The sequence below is a fragment of the Canis lupus genome, chromosome 1 (assembly GCF_011100685.1).
Source record: "Canis lupus familiaris isolate Mischka breed German Shepherd chromosome 1, alternate assembly UU_Cfam_GSD_1.0, whole genome shotgun sequence".
In the NCBI taxonomy this organism is placed as follows: domain Eukaryota; kingdom Metazoa; phylum Chordata; class Mammalia; order Carnivora; family Canidae; genus Canis; species Canis lupus.
In genome coordinates this window covers 87562606-87578964 of record NC_049222.1, presented here as the reverse complement: position 1 = coordinate 87578964, position 16359 = coordinate 87562606, and the positions used below count along the sequence as shown (strand labels likewise).

Genomic DNA, 16359 nt, shown 5'->3' with positions numbered 1-16359 from the left:
CATGCACAGATTTTAGAGTCATCTATTCCTACAAGATTTATCATAAAATCACAAATCTCATCATCCAATGTCTCTTTACCCAGAGGCAACCACTTCTTCTTGTAGCTGATTATTTTGGTCCTCCATGGTGGCTAGTCTTTAAAGGTAGCTTCTAAGGGACTATCTCCCAGCGTTCACACTTTATCTGGCCTGGTCTTGTGACTTGCGTTAGCCCATGGAATGCAGCAGAAGCCACACTATGCTGATTCCAGGCTTGAGTCTTAGGAAAAAGGTCTGATAGCTCCTGCTTTGGCCTCCTATGGCTGGTGCAGAACTGTCTCCCTGTGTCATCATCCAGGGAGAGCCAACACTTCTCTCTGTGATAGAGCTCCCACTTTCCGTGTTCTGTGTTTTCTGTTTCTGTTGTTGTTTGTTTTGGGGGGTGCTTATCTTTCAATAATTTCCAAAGAAATAGTTCATGGGTAGTAAATGTTTGGATAACTCATGTCTGACAATGTTCTAGGCTACACTTGCAAGTGGCTGGTAGATTAGGCATAGAATTCTAGATTGCAAATAAATATTCTTCAGAATTTTTAAGGCATTGCACTACAGCTTTCTACATTGTTGTTTAGAAATCTAAAGCATTTTGGCTACTTTGCATGAGAACTGTTTTTCTCCTTGGAAGCTCATAGGAGAATTTTATGTATGTAATATTTATGATACCATATAATATTTTGCGATATAATTTATAAACTATGTAAATACTATCATATTAAAATATATTAAATATAATTTATACATCTATCTATAATATATATCATATAAAATATATATGGCTTAATATATAATATATAGCTTAACGTATTATATTAATACATAATATAATATATTCAATATTTTAATTATTATATATAATATAATACACTAATATAATGTATATATTTGGTTTCCCATGTTCTATAATATTATGATACAACTTGACAGGGGTTTATTTTCACCCACTGTGTCGGGCACTCAGTGGGAGCTTGTAATCTAGAAGTGTGTGTTGTAGAGTTCTGGGACATTTTCTGGAATTATTGCATTGATGATTATATATCCATATACATTTTCATATAGACATTCATATATATCCATAGATATTCATATATATCCATATATATTCACATAAATTCATATATTCAGATATATTCACATGTATTCATATATATTCACATATATTCATACATATTCACATATATTCATATATGTGTATATATATACACACACACACACATATATATAATGTCTACCATATGTCAAGCATTTTTTTGGGTGTTAGGATGCAAAGGCAAAGAAGACATTTTCTTCCAGAAACTTCTTATGGAAGATGAGTTTGTAATCGAGAATGATAACACTTCCTAGTTTACCTGGACATTCTAATAAACCAGTTTACCTGGTTTATTCTAGTTTTTCTGGCATAATTGTCCCAATACTTCTTACTTTCATCACTAAGAAAGTCTCAGTTTAGGGATAAATTATCTAGTAACCACTTTACAGAGTTGTTGCAAAGATTAGATGATGAAATTTATGTGAATATGCTTTGTGAATTGTAAAACATACACATAACAGGATGAAAAAATTAGCATTCTTTTATCACATTCTCCAACTGAGACAAACAAAAATGTCTAAAGTTGCTACCTACCTTGCTGTCTGCATTATTGCTCTAAGATCTACTTGGATTTGTAAGAAAATAAACTCGCCAGAAAATTAATTTCATTTTAAGGCAGCTTAGCATGTTCTCAACCATTTTCAAGAGGAAACTAATTTTTATGGATCTATTTTGGATCTTTACACGTATGCTTGAGGTTTATATATTGGTTGCTTGTTGTTTTCAGGTGATTCAAATTTAACATTTTTTATGCTCTGTTGGGTTTTGGACATGGGGGCGTGCCAGTTCCCTAGCAATTTTTAGGGTCTATGTGAGAAGGGAAAAGGTATAAAAATACTAGTTGTTAAATGTTTACCATAAAGAAGGCAGAGTGCCTGTCCTCAACGAGCTTCCAATGTCACCATCTCAAGTGTCCCTTATATCCTCCCACATGACAGAGCTCTGGTTTTCTTTCACACAGGGAAGGGAACTGAGGCACATATATAGAGGTTAAGTAACCTCCTTAATGAATACCACAGCCAAGAAAGAAGTAGAATCTAAATATATACCTAATCTGATTTTAAAGCCGGTTGATCATTTCTTCATGACTTTAACAATAGTTTTTGAGGGGCAACTGGATGGCTCAGTGGTCGAGCATCTGCTCAGGTCGAGTATCTTCTCCCTCTGCCTATGTCTCTGCCTCTCTCTCTATAACTCTCATGAATAAATAAATAAAATCTTAAAAAAATGATGATTGTTTTTGAATACTGATGACGTGGTAGGCACTGTGTTTGTGTGCAGATGGCAGTGAGTAAAACAGAGGTGGTCTTTGTCCTCATTTCTAGCTTAGCATCATCATCATCAGTCAGTCCATCATTTATTAAATAGATTTTTTTTCCAGATACTGGGTTAAATGCTTTACTCGGATTATTGGCTACAATGGTTACAAAGGCTATGAGAGAGATATTATAATCGTCTGGGCTTTACAGGTTATGAAACTGAGCCTCAATGAGAGGAAGCTGTTTGATCAACAAGGAGTAGTGATGCTTTGCATATGGGTGTTGCTGTCACTATTATTGGGACCTTTGCTGGGTAGTCCCGCTGTGGCAAGTAGCACTCTGAGGGGCTGGCATGGCAGGGAGGATGGCGTGGAACGTGCCCAATGGGGAAAGCCTGGGGCGACTTGGCCTTTATGGAATCATTTTTTCTAAGGAATAGACAGACTTTGGTCTTGGGAAAAAAGTGCTAAAAATGTCATTTCCCTTAACATTTTTTTTTTTTGCAGAAATACTCCAGCACAGACCATTAAAATTGAAAAAGTGAATGGTGATTATAACAATACATCATTGTATAGTAAAAATATTAATAAGTTACATATTTAGGTCTACCTAAAGTGAACTTTATTGAGTATGACTTGGGTGAATGGCTGGACTCTGATTAGTATTCATTTGACCTAGTTTCTATTTTTGGTCTATGGGATGAAGAATTTATTCCTGGTATATAGATTTTGAGGCATTTGCATTTGAGGCAAATCTGACACTCTTTGGGTCTCAACTTCAGAGAAGTATATATATATTTTTAGTTGCTATTGGTCTTACCAGCACTCTTTTCTACTTCCAGGCTACATAATATTTTTTTGGGGGGGGGTTGGGGGGGACCCCATAACTCTGTAACCTGGGTGGAAACTGGAAAGGTAAGACCATTTTCCATTTCATGGTCAGAGGGATTGTCCCACTCCCATGGCCACAGTGATGAATTCAGGGGCAGGCACTGATCTAAGGGAAGCACATGCAAGTCCTCCCTGGTTTCCTTTTGCTGTAAGTCCCAGGAATTTAATGGGGATTCACTCAGTTGGTTGGTATGAGCCTAGCACTGCCGATGGCCATGCTGTGTGACAGGTATACAGACTAATATCCGAGAGATGGAGGACAGACTCTAATGACATCATCTGAGCCCCAGATCCTACTTTGCCCGAACTCAGTTTACCCTTCACTTTCTTCATCATGTAAACCCACATGTCCATCTTATTTATTTTTGCTTGAGCTAATTTGAATTGTGTATCTTTTACTTGTAACCAGAAAATTTCCTGGTTGACACTCTCTTCCACTGGTGATCTAATCTTTAAAAATGAAACAAGTGTCAGATCACACTGATTTTAGCCAGAGAAACTGTGGGCATGTGTGCAGCTAAGGTCATCTGACAGCTAAGTGCCCTAATAAGAGCCCTGAAAGTTTAAAGGAAGCAGATGTCCTGATTTACCGAAACAACAAAAAAATGGGAGGAACTAGGTAATTTTTTTCTGAAATGATTGTGTAAGTCCACAGGGAAATTGGATTTCGTACAAATTGTTTCCTATGAGTCCTGCATTCAAATATTGCTACTTAGATTCCCCAGTGATATTTCTAATCATTTCTTATAGTGATCAGCTATTGTCCACACCTATCTGATTTATATAGACCCTTTATATTAAATATTGCCTACACATAGTACAGTATTTTGATTACATATCTACATGACTTTTACAGCTAATTCTATAAGATGCTTCTCCTTTTTTGTCATTTTGACATGACATGAAAGGTTTTCTTGGCAACAGTACGTCTCCTGCTCAGATTCAAAACATATGATAGCTCAGTTCTCCTATTTTCCCTTAAAATCTTTTTAAAAAATCCATGAAAATCCTAGTTTATTCAGATTTTCTCAGTTTTAAACACAATATTCTTTCTTTTATTCTGACTGAGGATTCCATCCAGGATGCCCCTTACATGTAGTCATTATGCCTCCTTAGTCTCCTCCAGGTTGTGACAATTTCTCAAACTACTCTTGGTTTTGATGACCTTTGCAGTTTTGAAGAGGAGCATAGAGTTTTGAGATATCTTTGAGATTTAAAAATAATGCTTTTCAGAAGAAAGGAATAAGCAATAAAGGTCTTTTCCCATGCTACAGAACTTCTTTACCAGTGAAGAATGAACCCAAAGGAAAAGAATTTCCTTGTACCCCAATGTTCATAGCAGCAATGTCCACAATAGCCAAACTGTGGAAGGAGCCACAATGTCCTTCGACAGATGAATGGATACTGAAGATGTAGTCTATATATACCATGGAATATTAGCCATTAGAAAGGACAAATACCCACCATTTGCTTTGATGTGGATGGAACTGGAGGGTATTATGCTGAGGGAAGTAAGTCAATCATACATAGAAGGACAAACATTATATGGTTTCATATATGAATGAAATGAATGGAGAATATAAGAAATAGTAAAAGGGATTATAAGGGAAAGGAGGGGAACTGAATAGGAAAAATTAGAGAGGGAGACAATCCGTGAAAGACTCCTAACTCTGGGAAATAAACAGAGTTGTGGAAGGGGAGGTGGGCGGGGGTTTGGGGTAACTGGATAACGGGCAATGAAGAGGGGACTTGATGGGATGAGCACTGGGTGTTATACTATACGTTGGCAAATCAAACTTAAATAAAAACAAATTTTAAAAAAGGAAAAGAATTTCTTGATCGCCCATATTATACTTTAGTGCATGCACAGAACTGAAAGGGTACATCCACATGATTTGACTTCTGAGGTGTACAAGAAAAGATTTTTTAAAATTGAAAGTAATTATATCCACAGAGAGGGTCAAGGGACCCTGCTATGAGCAGATGTTTTCTGGCTTTATGGAGCCCAGAGCAAGAGGGGCCAGAGCAAGAGGCATGACCAACTTGGCCATGAGAGCAGGCTGGTAAACACTGAATAGTTTATGAAGGTGAGTTTGGGGTTGTTTCCAGGGAAGCCTCTGGAAACAACCAGAGGCTTCCCTCTGGTTGATGATTTAGGCAGGGCCAGGCTGAGCAGGAGGCAGACAGGGGCCAGACCAGGCAACTCCCCTAGATTTTTGAGTACTTCCCCATAGAATCACTCAAGGTGTCTGAAGTCCAGATGTATTCATGGCATCAGGCCTCCTCTGAGTAGGGATGCCTGATTTAGCAAATAAAAATACAAGACTCCCAGTTAAGGTTGAATTTCAGATAAATAATAAACAGCTTTTTTAGTATGAGTATATCCCAGGCAATATTCGGGACATGCTTATTCTAAAAATTTCTTTGTTGTTTTCTGAATGGTCAACATCCTGCATGTTCCTTGGCTTCCCCTGACTATGCGTGGCAGCAGGAGAGGAGAGCTGAAAAGCAGAAGGGTGTAGGGTATACAGTTTGTAGCCTCAGACCACTACTCTTGGAGAGCAGTTACCTTAATGTGAAAGACACATGTCATATCACTTATTCTCAAAAGCTACCCCAGGTCAGCATTCAAAGAAAGCGTGAACCTCTAAGACCTCTGGAATAACATCCTTTTTGTCTCCTCCTTTCTTCATTTTTGAACAGATACCCCCCAGATCTGTATCTTATAAAGAGTATCCTTTATATGTACGGATACTGAAATATATATATACAGATACTGAAGAAACTCAAACCCAGTGGGATGGGAAACAAGTTGTCAGCAAAGTTAGACTTTCCTCATGGTCACCTGTTTCCTAACAGTCCCTCCCCCTTTTTTTCTTCTGGATTTATGGACCAGTGTTTAGTTTCCTGGCATTCTCCCCCACCTCCTTTCTAATTTCTAGTTTTCTCAGATGATGGAGGAAATAAAAACTTGACAATAAAAAAATTCCTCATGCATAGCATAATTGAAAACTAAGTATAATTGTAAAAATTAAGTGTTAAACCATGTTACATGCCCAGGCATAATTTAAAAAGTACATACGAATAATTTAACAAACTATAGAATTTGAAACTGATGTAAGTATGCTCTTGGCCTCCAAGAAAGTTGGCAAAAGGATTATGCTTGACATCCTTCACAAATCAACTGGGTCAAAATCAGAGAGCATTTAAAAGCCTTTGCAAAATAGAGTTGACACATCATAATCTTTTAACGGCATAAATTCCCATTAGCATCAACTGTTGCATAAATAATATTCATTATAGTGATTAGAAATGTTAATTTCTTAGAGCAATCATAATTTCCTTTAATCTATTACGGCAGTGTTTTTTAAACTGCAGGTTATGACCCATTAGTGGGTCATGAAATCAATTTAGTGGGATATAATCAGCATTAAAGAGAATAGAATAGAATAGGAAATATCCAATTTCATTGCATACAGCCAATGTAAATATTACTTCATGTACTTTAACTTCAGCTTTCTAAAAACATATGTATAACTACTTGGTTACAATATAAAAGGTATTTCATATGGTCTGTCATGCACAGTCAGGAAACAACTATCCTATATTGTAACAAATAAATTCTAAAGGCGAAACACAAATTAAAGCACAAATTGGTGAAAGCAGAAAAAAATATTTTCAGTAGAAGATATTTTGTGATGGCTTGTGTGTTTTTAACTGGTAATGGGGCTGCTTCTCTGTTTGCTGAGTTCTGGTTAAGACGAGAAATGTGGCATTCTACTTCTTATCATCAACGCAATAGGGATGCCTTGGTGGTTTACATAAGTGAGGGCTATGGGGCTAGCCTGTCTCTACTGCTTACTGGCCAGCTTATCTTGGGCATGTAATTAATTGTTCTGTGTCTTGATTTCCTTATGTATAAGACACAATTAACTGGTTATCGAACTTGTAAAGATTAAACAAATTTATACATAGAATGTATCTAACAGTGTCTGGCACTTAACAAGTCTTCAATAAATGTTAGTGGCTTTATTACTTTTTCTTATTTTTGTGAAGGAAGAGCAAATACCAGAGAATTTCCTGCCTCAAGCTTTTTATTTGATCTCTGACAAATGGAGAATGGTGGCCAGAGTATGCTTTGTGGTTCGGCCCATGCATGGTTCCATGCATGAATTCTTCTACATGTCTTTGTCAGTTCATTGGAATGAAATGCTTTGGAGCAAAGGTTCTCAACCTGGGACACATGATACACTTCACAGGATTGTGAATTTCTGAAATGTGATTGGGATTTTGAACTGAATGTGCAAATATACTTTTGGGGAATACATGGAGGGGATCAATGACTTCTAGTGCCAAGGGGGCCACATGTGGTGTGGTGAAGAGTTAGGCCTAGATCTAAGTTCAGGCTGATTAATTAGCATGGTAACTCTGAGCAAGTTACTTAAATCTTGTAGCTCCACTTACCTGTCTGTAGAATGGGGATTAAAGATAGCTGCTGCACAACACAGTCGTTATAATAATTAATGTTTATAGTATTTGTAAAAAACTTAGCACTAGGCATAATGGCTGCCACTTGATGGGTATTTAAGAAAGTATTAATAGTGGAAAAAAGGTAGGTAGACTGGAAATTAGAACACAATGGTTGCTATTCTGAATTTCAATTTTGGAATGTTAAGTCTATCACTGAATCATTAATAATCATCCATTCAGTAATCCATTCCTTCACGTATTCAACACTAATTGACTGAATGCTGCCCTATTGTGAAGAATTAGGTGAGATGCTGATCCATTGGTGGATAAGACACATTCTCTATCCTTACAGAGATTATAATCCATGAAGGCTTCCTAACAGGTAGTCACCAACCTTGTGATAAATGGGGCAGGAGGCAAAGTATGGTGCTTGGGGAGAATGAGGGTAACACCTTGAACTCAGAGCCACATTCAACAGGATTGGTGGTTTTGTTTCATCTTATAGTTCTGGTTTTCAGTTCAGGCCTGAATAGAGATAACTTCCTTTTGTTTATTTTACTGCTGAATGTTATTGGTCAAATGTATAGACCTACTAAGGGACATAAGGGCAGAATTTGATCTGTGGAGACTGGAGGAAACTGCTCTTCTCTTGATATGGCTCCAAGGATGAGAACATGTAGTGAGACATGTATGTATCCTCTTGATAGAAAGGAGACTAAAGAATAGGACAAATATCCATCTTCTAAAGGAAAATCATAAAATCCAGGGCATTTCTATTTTTCACTGGACTTCAAGGAAACTTAGAGCTAAAGTTAATGTTCCATTACAACAAGTATAGTAGCCTGTTTTATTTTTTGTTTATTCTTTCTTCTTTCCTCTCAATGGTTTTGATTTTCCATTTTAATTAATCAACACATTTTTAATGTGTTATAATATCTTTATATCTATCATCTATGCCATATTAAATGGTTTTTTAAAGTAGACAGGATAATAATTATTAAGTAACTTCAGTAACTTAGTATTTTACATATGACATTAACTTTTTCCTTTGTATATTTTTATGACTCAGTAGACATGATTGAATTGTAATATATTTAAACTTTAAGAAGTCTAGTCACACTTTGACAGCTCGATCATAGAAGAATTTCATAGCAGGAACAATGTCATCCAGAAGTCCTTATGTTATCAATAATTGGATATCATGGTATCATTTAAGATTATACCCACCAATTAAGAGATAAAGTTGCTAAATTATTTAAATTATTTTTGCACTCTCTGGACACACAAACTCTTTTACCTTTGAGCAAAGCTGTCAGGATAGCTAAATCAATGTCCTGGTGTCCTTCTGATCCCATCCGAAATACCGTAATCTGTAATTTGAGACAAGGTGACCATTAGCAATGCATGTTTTTCCCCCAAGAGAAACTCAATCAATGAGACCATATCTGAACACAGACTATCTTAATATCTACAAGGTAGATTCTTGACCACAGGGTAAGCAGACAGCAGGAATTCAACTCGAGTGTTCTGCAATTCATTTGGAGGAAGTTGACTCTGTAGCCTCCCAACAGAGATCACCTCACATAATTGCATTGATTATTCTTACAATGGAGAGAAACCAGAGACCAAGGAAAACATCCTCTTCTATCATTTCAGTTTTAGAATTCAAACTTGCTGGATTTACAAAAATGTGTTAGCTGTGATGTAAACTGTGAATTGGGAAATTGTCTAAAAGCAGCTAGTTTAGTATGCTGTTCAGAAAATGGTCCTACGTGTGTATGTACATGTGTGTACGCATATGCATGTGTACAACATAGCCATCACCACGCTTACTCCTCAGCAATAGTTATGAAGGGTTTCAGCATTGCAATGGCTCTAGATCCTTCCATCCTCTCAATAACCTTGAACCCCCTTTAGAATAATTTAGCAATTATATCCAGATTGTAAGAAGGGGAAAGCAGAAATACAACAACATCTTTCCTTTTGGTAATCCAGGGGAGAAGAGTATTCTCCAGGGATAAATAAGGAAGGAGAATAAAAATGGAGCAATGAAGGATTAATACGTGTTGAATTAATACAAATCCCAAAATAATGCTGAACCATGACCAAGGGTTTCTCCGAAGTCAGAAGGAAGCTACTTAAGGAAGCCAAAAGTTTCTTTGAATATCTACACCAAATTGCTATTTTATTCAGCTACTTTAGATTTTAGATTTCTCTATCTGTATAATGGAAAAATAATACTGCTTGCCTGTTTCCAGCTACATAGGAAGTAAACTTTATAGCATTCGCTAATATATAATTCTAAGTTTTGCCACAATGAGGGAGAGAATAGACATGGAGATCAACACCTGAGCTGAGATCAAGAGTCAGGTGCCTAACCAACTGAGCCACTCAGGTCCCCTTGCAAATTTCTAATTTCTTTTTTTCTTTTCTTTTCTTTTCTTTTCTTTTTTTTTCTTTTCTTTCTTTTTTCTTTTCTTTCTTTTTTCTTTTCTTTTCTTTTTTTTCTTTTCTTTTCTCTTTCTTTCTTTCTTTCTTTCTTTCTTTCTTTCTTTCTTTCTTTCTTTCTTCTTTCTTTTTCAACTCTAATTTCTATACCTGCTTTTAATATTCCAGAAATTACTCAAAATTTCTTGTCTCCCAGCATGGTATCCTTTTTTATCTTCTTCCCTGCTAAGCACTGATAGGGGTTGTTTCAAAGAAATATATTTTTTTTTTGTTATTTTTGCCCTTTTTTTTGTCATTTGAGGTGCAAGAAGAGAGATAGGCACATACACTCGTTCTATCAAATCTTATCAATGTAACTTTAATAGACAAAAATTTTAATTACACAGAAGGAGAAGTTATTCAGTTATTTTATTGGTGATTTAGTAATTAAAGCCTGATTTTCCTTTATGATAGAATTGGTATTTTCAACATATACCCAAAAAGTGACTCTTGGATTTTTTGACATGGTTGGTTATTTTGTCAAAGCTCTATGAAATATAGGGAGATTAAAGTGTTCTTCAAGATTTGAAAGAACAAACATCAAACATTTTGTTAAAAAACTCACAACTTCTCCCCAAATTCAGTTTGACATTTTCTATCTTCAGCTCACTTGCAGACAAATTGCCTTAGCACAGATGCAATTCTGATTCTCAGATCGAAGAGGAGTTAAGTCTTTCCAAATGACAAGTATTCTCCGCCCCTTGAACTTGTCCACTAACCAGCACCTCTGCTTATGTTCGCTCTCTCATTTTGCACCCCATTAAAAGTACAGAGTCAAAAAAAAAGTATAGAGTCAGGGCATCCTATCTGTTGCCTACACTGCGACAAAAAAAGGGAGTTGTGGAACACAGATTCACTGAGTATCTCTGTGCCAGGCACCAGAGAGGTGCTGGGGATGGAGCAGTAAACAAAGTGGACAGACAATTCCTGCCTTCATGGAGGCCACCTACTTCTAGTGCATTCTACGCAAGGAGAGACAGAGGGAAGTGCGTAAATATATGGTATGTCCAGGTGCATCTCTGGGCACCTCTTCCTTCTTGGTTCTATCACAGCCGTTGTTCAGCCTGCAGACTCAGAGCTATTTAGGAGTTTCTTCACTGATCTTCCCCATTCTAGTCTTTCTATTCTATTCCCCATGCTGCTTTCCAGGCAATGTTCTTGATTATAACACCCTCCTTACTAAAATTTTTTAGTGGCTTTCATTGCTAAATTTTTTTTTAAGAAATGTTTTTAAAAATTTATTTATTTATTTGAGAGAGGGAGAGAACAAGCATGAGTTGGGGGAGGGCCAGAGGGAGAAAGGAGAGGGAGAAGCAGACTCCCCAATGAGCAGGGAGCCCCATGCAGGGCTCAATCCCAGGACCCTGAGATTATGACCTGAGTCAAAGGCAGATGCTTAACTGACTGAGGCACTCAGGTGCCCCCATTGCTAAAAATTCTTAGCAGGGTATTCAAGGAACGCCAGTATCACACTCTCATCTATTTCTTTAGTTTTATCTCTTTCTGATACATGGTCACTGCTACACCCTTGCTGCTCTTCCCACTACCTCAGCCACAAACCCACATTCCTGATGCTCCAATCGTGCTGAGAAACTTGCTCCTTTAAGTGCCCCTGAAATTGTTTCCATCCTCTTAGCCTTTGTTTATTCGTTTCGGTTCCTTTTTTTTTTTTTTTTGTAGTGCCCTTTTCTCTGCTTGCAGAACAAACCACAAGCCTTTCATTTGACATGTGCCATTGAGGAAGCCCTCTCGTTCATCTCGTGTGCTCTGTGAGGCTATCCAGCATTCTGCTTTAACCCTCACTTCTTTTTTTTTGTACATGTCTCTTTGTATAAAAGCGAGGTCCATTACAGGCAGGATCACGAGCTAGTCCTTGCTCAGTATTGTTTGCTGAGAGGCTGAATCATTACCAAATCTCTGTGTTAAGGAAACTGGTTTGGAGAAACCAAAAATGCAAAAGTAGTACATTTCACCTGGGATGGTAACATAGCTAAAGCGAATGGTCATATTAGGCGATATGCCAAGAACGTATTTCATGTGTCAACCATCAATTTTAATTAAGAGTCTTCTGGGCACTGTATTACTTGCTAAGCACTTAGTCAAATATTATGAGATCAAAACTGGGCTGCCTGAGTTTTAGAAATTATTTGAGGCTTAGTATAAGTGCGATGTTTTTGAGATACAGTAGCATCGATTAGCCCAGAAATATGTTTCACCAGAGTGTCTGAAACTTTGGTGCCATGTAGATTAAACCAGATTATAGAAAAGGACTCAAGGCAGGAATAATATTATAGAAAAATGACAAAATCCCAGAGGTGTAAGAAATGATTTGGGAGCAGTAATTTTGTATTTGAAGATGATTTGATTCATCTTCTGGGCAACCAACCGGTATATTCACCACTTAAATAATAAAATAGAGTATATATGGCTGAATTTATCATGAGACTTTCCACTTCTAAAACCCAGCAGGTCCTGTTGTTGAACAAGATGAAGGTACAGAAAAACATATTGGAAAAATTAAACTGACTCCTTTTCAAGATGTCTATTAATTAGCTTAACTTGTGATTTATATTTCTGTCCCAGCGAGCAATGAATCTGTGAAAATCGACATGGAGATTGAGGCAGGCTTTTGAAAATGAAAATAACCATGGTATTAAGCTGAAAAATATCTGTAAGTTGCAAGGACACTTTGGCTCTATCTATCAAAAACAGAAAAGAACATTCCACAATCATTTCATGCTGTGTTAGCTATGCAAGAGATGATACCTGGGTTTGACAAGTGGTTTGGAACATGTCAGAGAATTTTAGAGAAACACCACAGCTACAAATAGATCACCAGTAAAATTCTTGTGATTTTGTAGGAATTTAGAAAAAGCCCATCTATAATAGTGTTGACCAATAGCTTTGAGGACATTAACATGCTACATCTGAAACATCTTTAAAATGTTTCCTATTTACTCATTCAATTTCTTAATAAAATCTGGAGATGTGTTTCCTGGGGACAGGAGCAGGGAGAGAGGGAGAGGATTAGATCCAGAAGTCATTCAGTCATCACAATGCAGTGACTTTTAAAAATCATCAGCAAAGGGGCGCCTAGATGGCTCAGTCAGTTGAGCACTTGATTTCTGGCTCTTGATTTTGGTTCAGGTCATGATCTCAGGCCTGTGAGATGGAGCCCTGGGTGGGGCTTCACACTCAGTGGGGAGGCTGCTTGAGATTCTCTCCTCTGCCCCTCCCCCTGCTCATGTGCACTCTCTCTCAAATAAATAAATAAATCTTTTTAAAAAATCACCAGTTAGGCGGAATATTTCCCTGATGAAATATTAATATTCTAAATAATTTGAAACAATTGTGTGATTAATAGGAAATGCAAAAATCCACGTTCATCAAGATGCAGAATGATATAAGACCCCTAACAAGGATCTAAGCAGGAATTGTGGTGGGTAATAAAAGGCCTTTGAGCAGATGCTGGCTTCAGTTTTCACTCTGGTACAACTAAATGTCACTTGGCATGGGGAAGAGAATAATGCAACCTGATGAATAGAATCCTATGCACCTAAAACATATTCTTACTTTATTTTCAGCATCTGCAAAAATGCACTCCCTTTGGTTAACAAAATTCTTTTTTTTTCTTTTTTGTTAAGATTTATTTATTTGAGAGAGAGAGCAGGGGGAGGGGCAGAGGGAGAGAATCTTCAAGCAGACTCCCTGCTGATCACAGAGCCAGACTCCATCTCACTCCATTTCGTCTCCCCCTGAGACCATGACCTGAGCCAAAGTTAAGAATTGGACACTTAACCAACTGAGCCACCCAGAACCCCCTGGTTGACAAAATTCTTAAAGGTAACATTGTGCCAAAAGTACTGGATTGGAATTGGACACGCTGATTTGTATGGAGGGAGGAGGAAATTCAAACATCTGGAAATGAACAAACCAAAGATCAGCAGAAAATGATATTCAAAATTTTTGTGAGAAAATTAATACCAAATAAGTGCAATTATTTGTTATGGAGTTCCATGTAAGCTATATATTGACTCCCCACATAATAATTGTGAATAAGATTCACAGTCTCATATTGAAGTGGCTAAATGGTGATATTATGGAGATAGAAACTGGATGAAATTACTATAAGTCTAGTATGCCCTACTTTAAAAAGACTCAGATGTATGAATTTACACATTAGATAAAATATGTGATTATTTGACTATTGAAAGATATTTTATTATACATTGGCTTTGCCAGTGTATCAATTGACTGCTTCGATATGCCAGTTTATTTTAAAGGTGTATTCTCTCCACTTTTGGGACACAATTCAGCTTAGGTTGCTTTTAGCAGATTAAAGCACACCCACATTATCATAACGTCATGTTCTCTTAAGGGACCTTCATGCATGCATGATTGAGCAATTACCGGAGTGCTAGAGAATGGAGGAGGTTTTGCTCTTTTGACTCTAATCCTTGACTTCTCTTTCTTTTTGCCCACTGTAATTAAGAAGACTAGTGGGTTTTTCCTTCCTTTAAGAAATTCAATTCAGAGGTCAGAAGCCCAATGGTTCCAATATGAGAAATAATTTTTTTCTTATTATAAAAGCAATGCATGACTGCCATGGAAAATTGTAGAAAGTTTAGAAAAAGTCAAATAAGAAATAATTTCCCAAATCCCAAGTCCTATCAAAAGATAACTACTAATGATATCTTGGTATATTTCCTTCAAGTCTCTTTTCCTTTCCTTTCCTTTCCTTTCCTTTCCTTTCCTTTCCTTTCCTTTCCTTTCCTTTCCTTTCCTTTCCTTTCCTTTCCTTTCCTTTCCTTTCCTTTTTCTTTCCTTTCCTTTCCTTTCCTTTCTTTCCTTTCCAATTTTTTTTCCCATAGGCACAGTATATATATGTGTGTGTAGGGGGTTGGGCATATTTGTGAAGTTCTATTTTGTATTCTTATTTTCTTTTCCATTAGTATTCTAACTAAGCACTTTCTTGTATTATTGGAAACTCTTCTAAAAGCATAATATTTGGGGCACCTGGGTGGCTCACTGGTTGAGCATCTGCCTTTGGCTCAGGTCATGATCCTGGGATCCTGGGATCGAGTCTCACATCAGGCTCCCCACACTCCCTCTGCCTATGTCTCTGCCTCTCTCTCTCTGTGTGACTATCATAAATAAAAAAAAAAAAAAAAAAAAAGAATAAACAAATAAAATCTTAAAAAAAATAAAATAAAAGCATAATGTTCATTATCTATAGAGATTCTGTCCAAGATATATGAATAGCTCACTTAATTAATACCTCCTTTGCTGGACACTTATATTGTGTCTAAATGGCTGATACAAATAATGATGGGATGAATATCATTTACAACTTGCTCTGCATGTGACATTCTATCCTTAGGATAGATTCCCCAAAGCTTGGACCTCTTGTCACAAATTGCCTTTACAGCTAGAAATGAGTCTTTTAGTACATGATAAACTAGTTGAAGTAAACAAAACAAAAACAAAAAACCCCAAACCCAAAATAAAACAAAACAAAACAACTTGTGTTGTTTTTGAATCAGATTTGCTGTAATGGCCTCCAATCTAGTTAGTGAAGGTGCTGGAGAGAGGGAGGCAAGTCTCCTAAAACTGGTTGCACCAAAATGGGAGCAGGAAAGAGGCACAGTCAAGAGTCAGAGAGTGCAGCCTTCCTCTCTGGAGATGTGGGAGCTTTGAACAGGATCAGCTCTTATCTGTTGTACTATTTGCACAACTCCCAACACCCTGGAGGTGTTAGGCTCTTGTTTTTGGGAAAAAGACAGGTCTTGCAAAAACAGACTGACCTCATCACTTTCCTGATGTTTCCTTTAGCCCTCTTAGCATGCTGCCTTGGTTCTAGGGCAGTGCTGGCTTAATAACTGGAAAGTGAAAATTAAATCGTTTGGTGAACATGAGCTTTGGAGACTTCTTCTTTTTTTTTTTTTTTTTTGTATTTTGCTTTTTAGCATGTTCAGTCATGTCACAGGAAGGAAATTATTAAATATGGGTCAGGAACTCAACCCAGGCTCCCTGGATCATGACTGACTATCCTTCATAATCTGAAGAACACTTTGTGATCCTAAGGTGACACATGGGGAGGATAGAACAAGCAGTCTAGCTGATTTTG

At 37.1% G+C, this 16359-nt stretch overlaps 1 protein-coding gene across 10 annotated transcripts in view; it reads right to left on the bottom strand.

The window, feature by feature from the left end:
* Window positions 1-16359, bottom strand: part of TRPM3 (transient receptor potential cation channel subfamily M member 3) — a 492032-nt gene that overhangs the window by 114455 nt on the left and 361218 nt on the right. For all 10 annotated transcript variants that reach the window (XM_038527093.1, XM_038527094.1, XM_038527095.1 and 7 more), the window contains one exon: window positions 9043-9115. In XM_038527093.1, the coding sequence (XP_038383021.1) occupies window positions 9043-9115 (73 nt within the window). The remainder of the gene's footprint in view (window positions 1-9042; window positions 9116-16359) is intronic.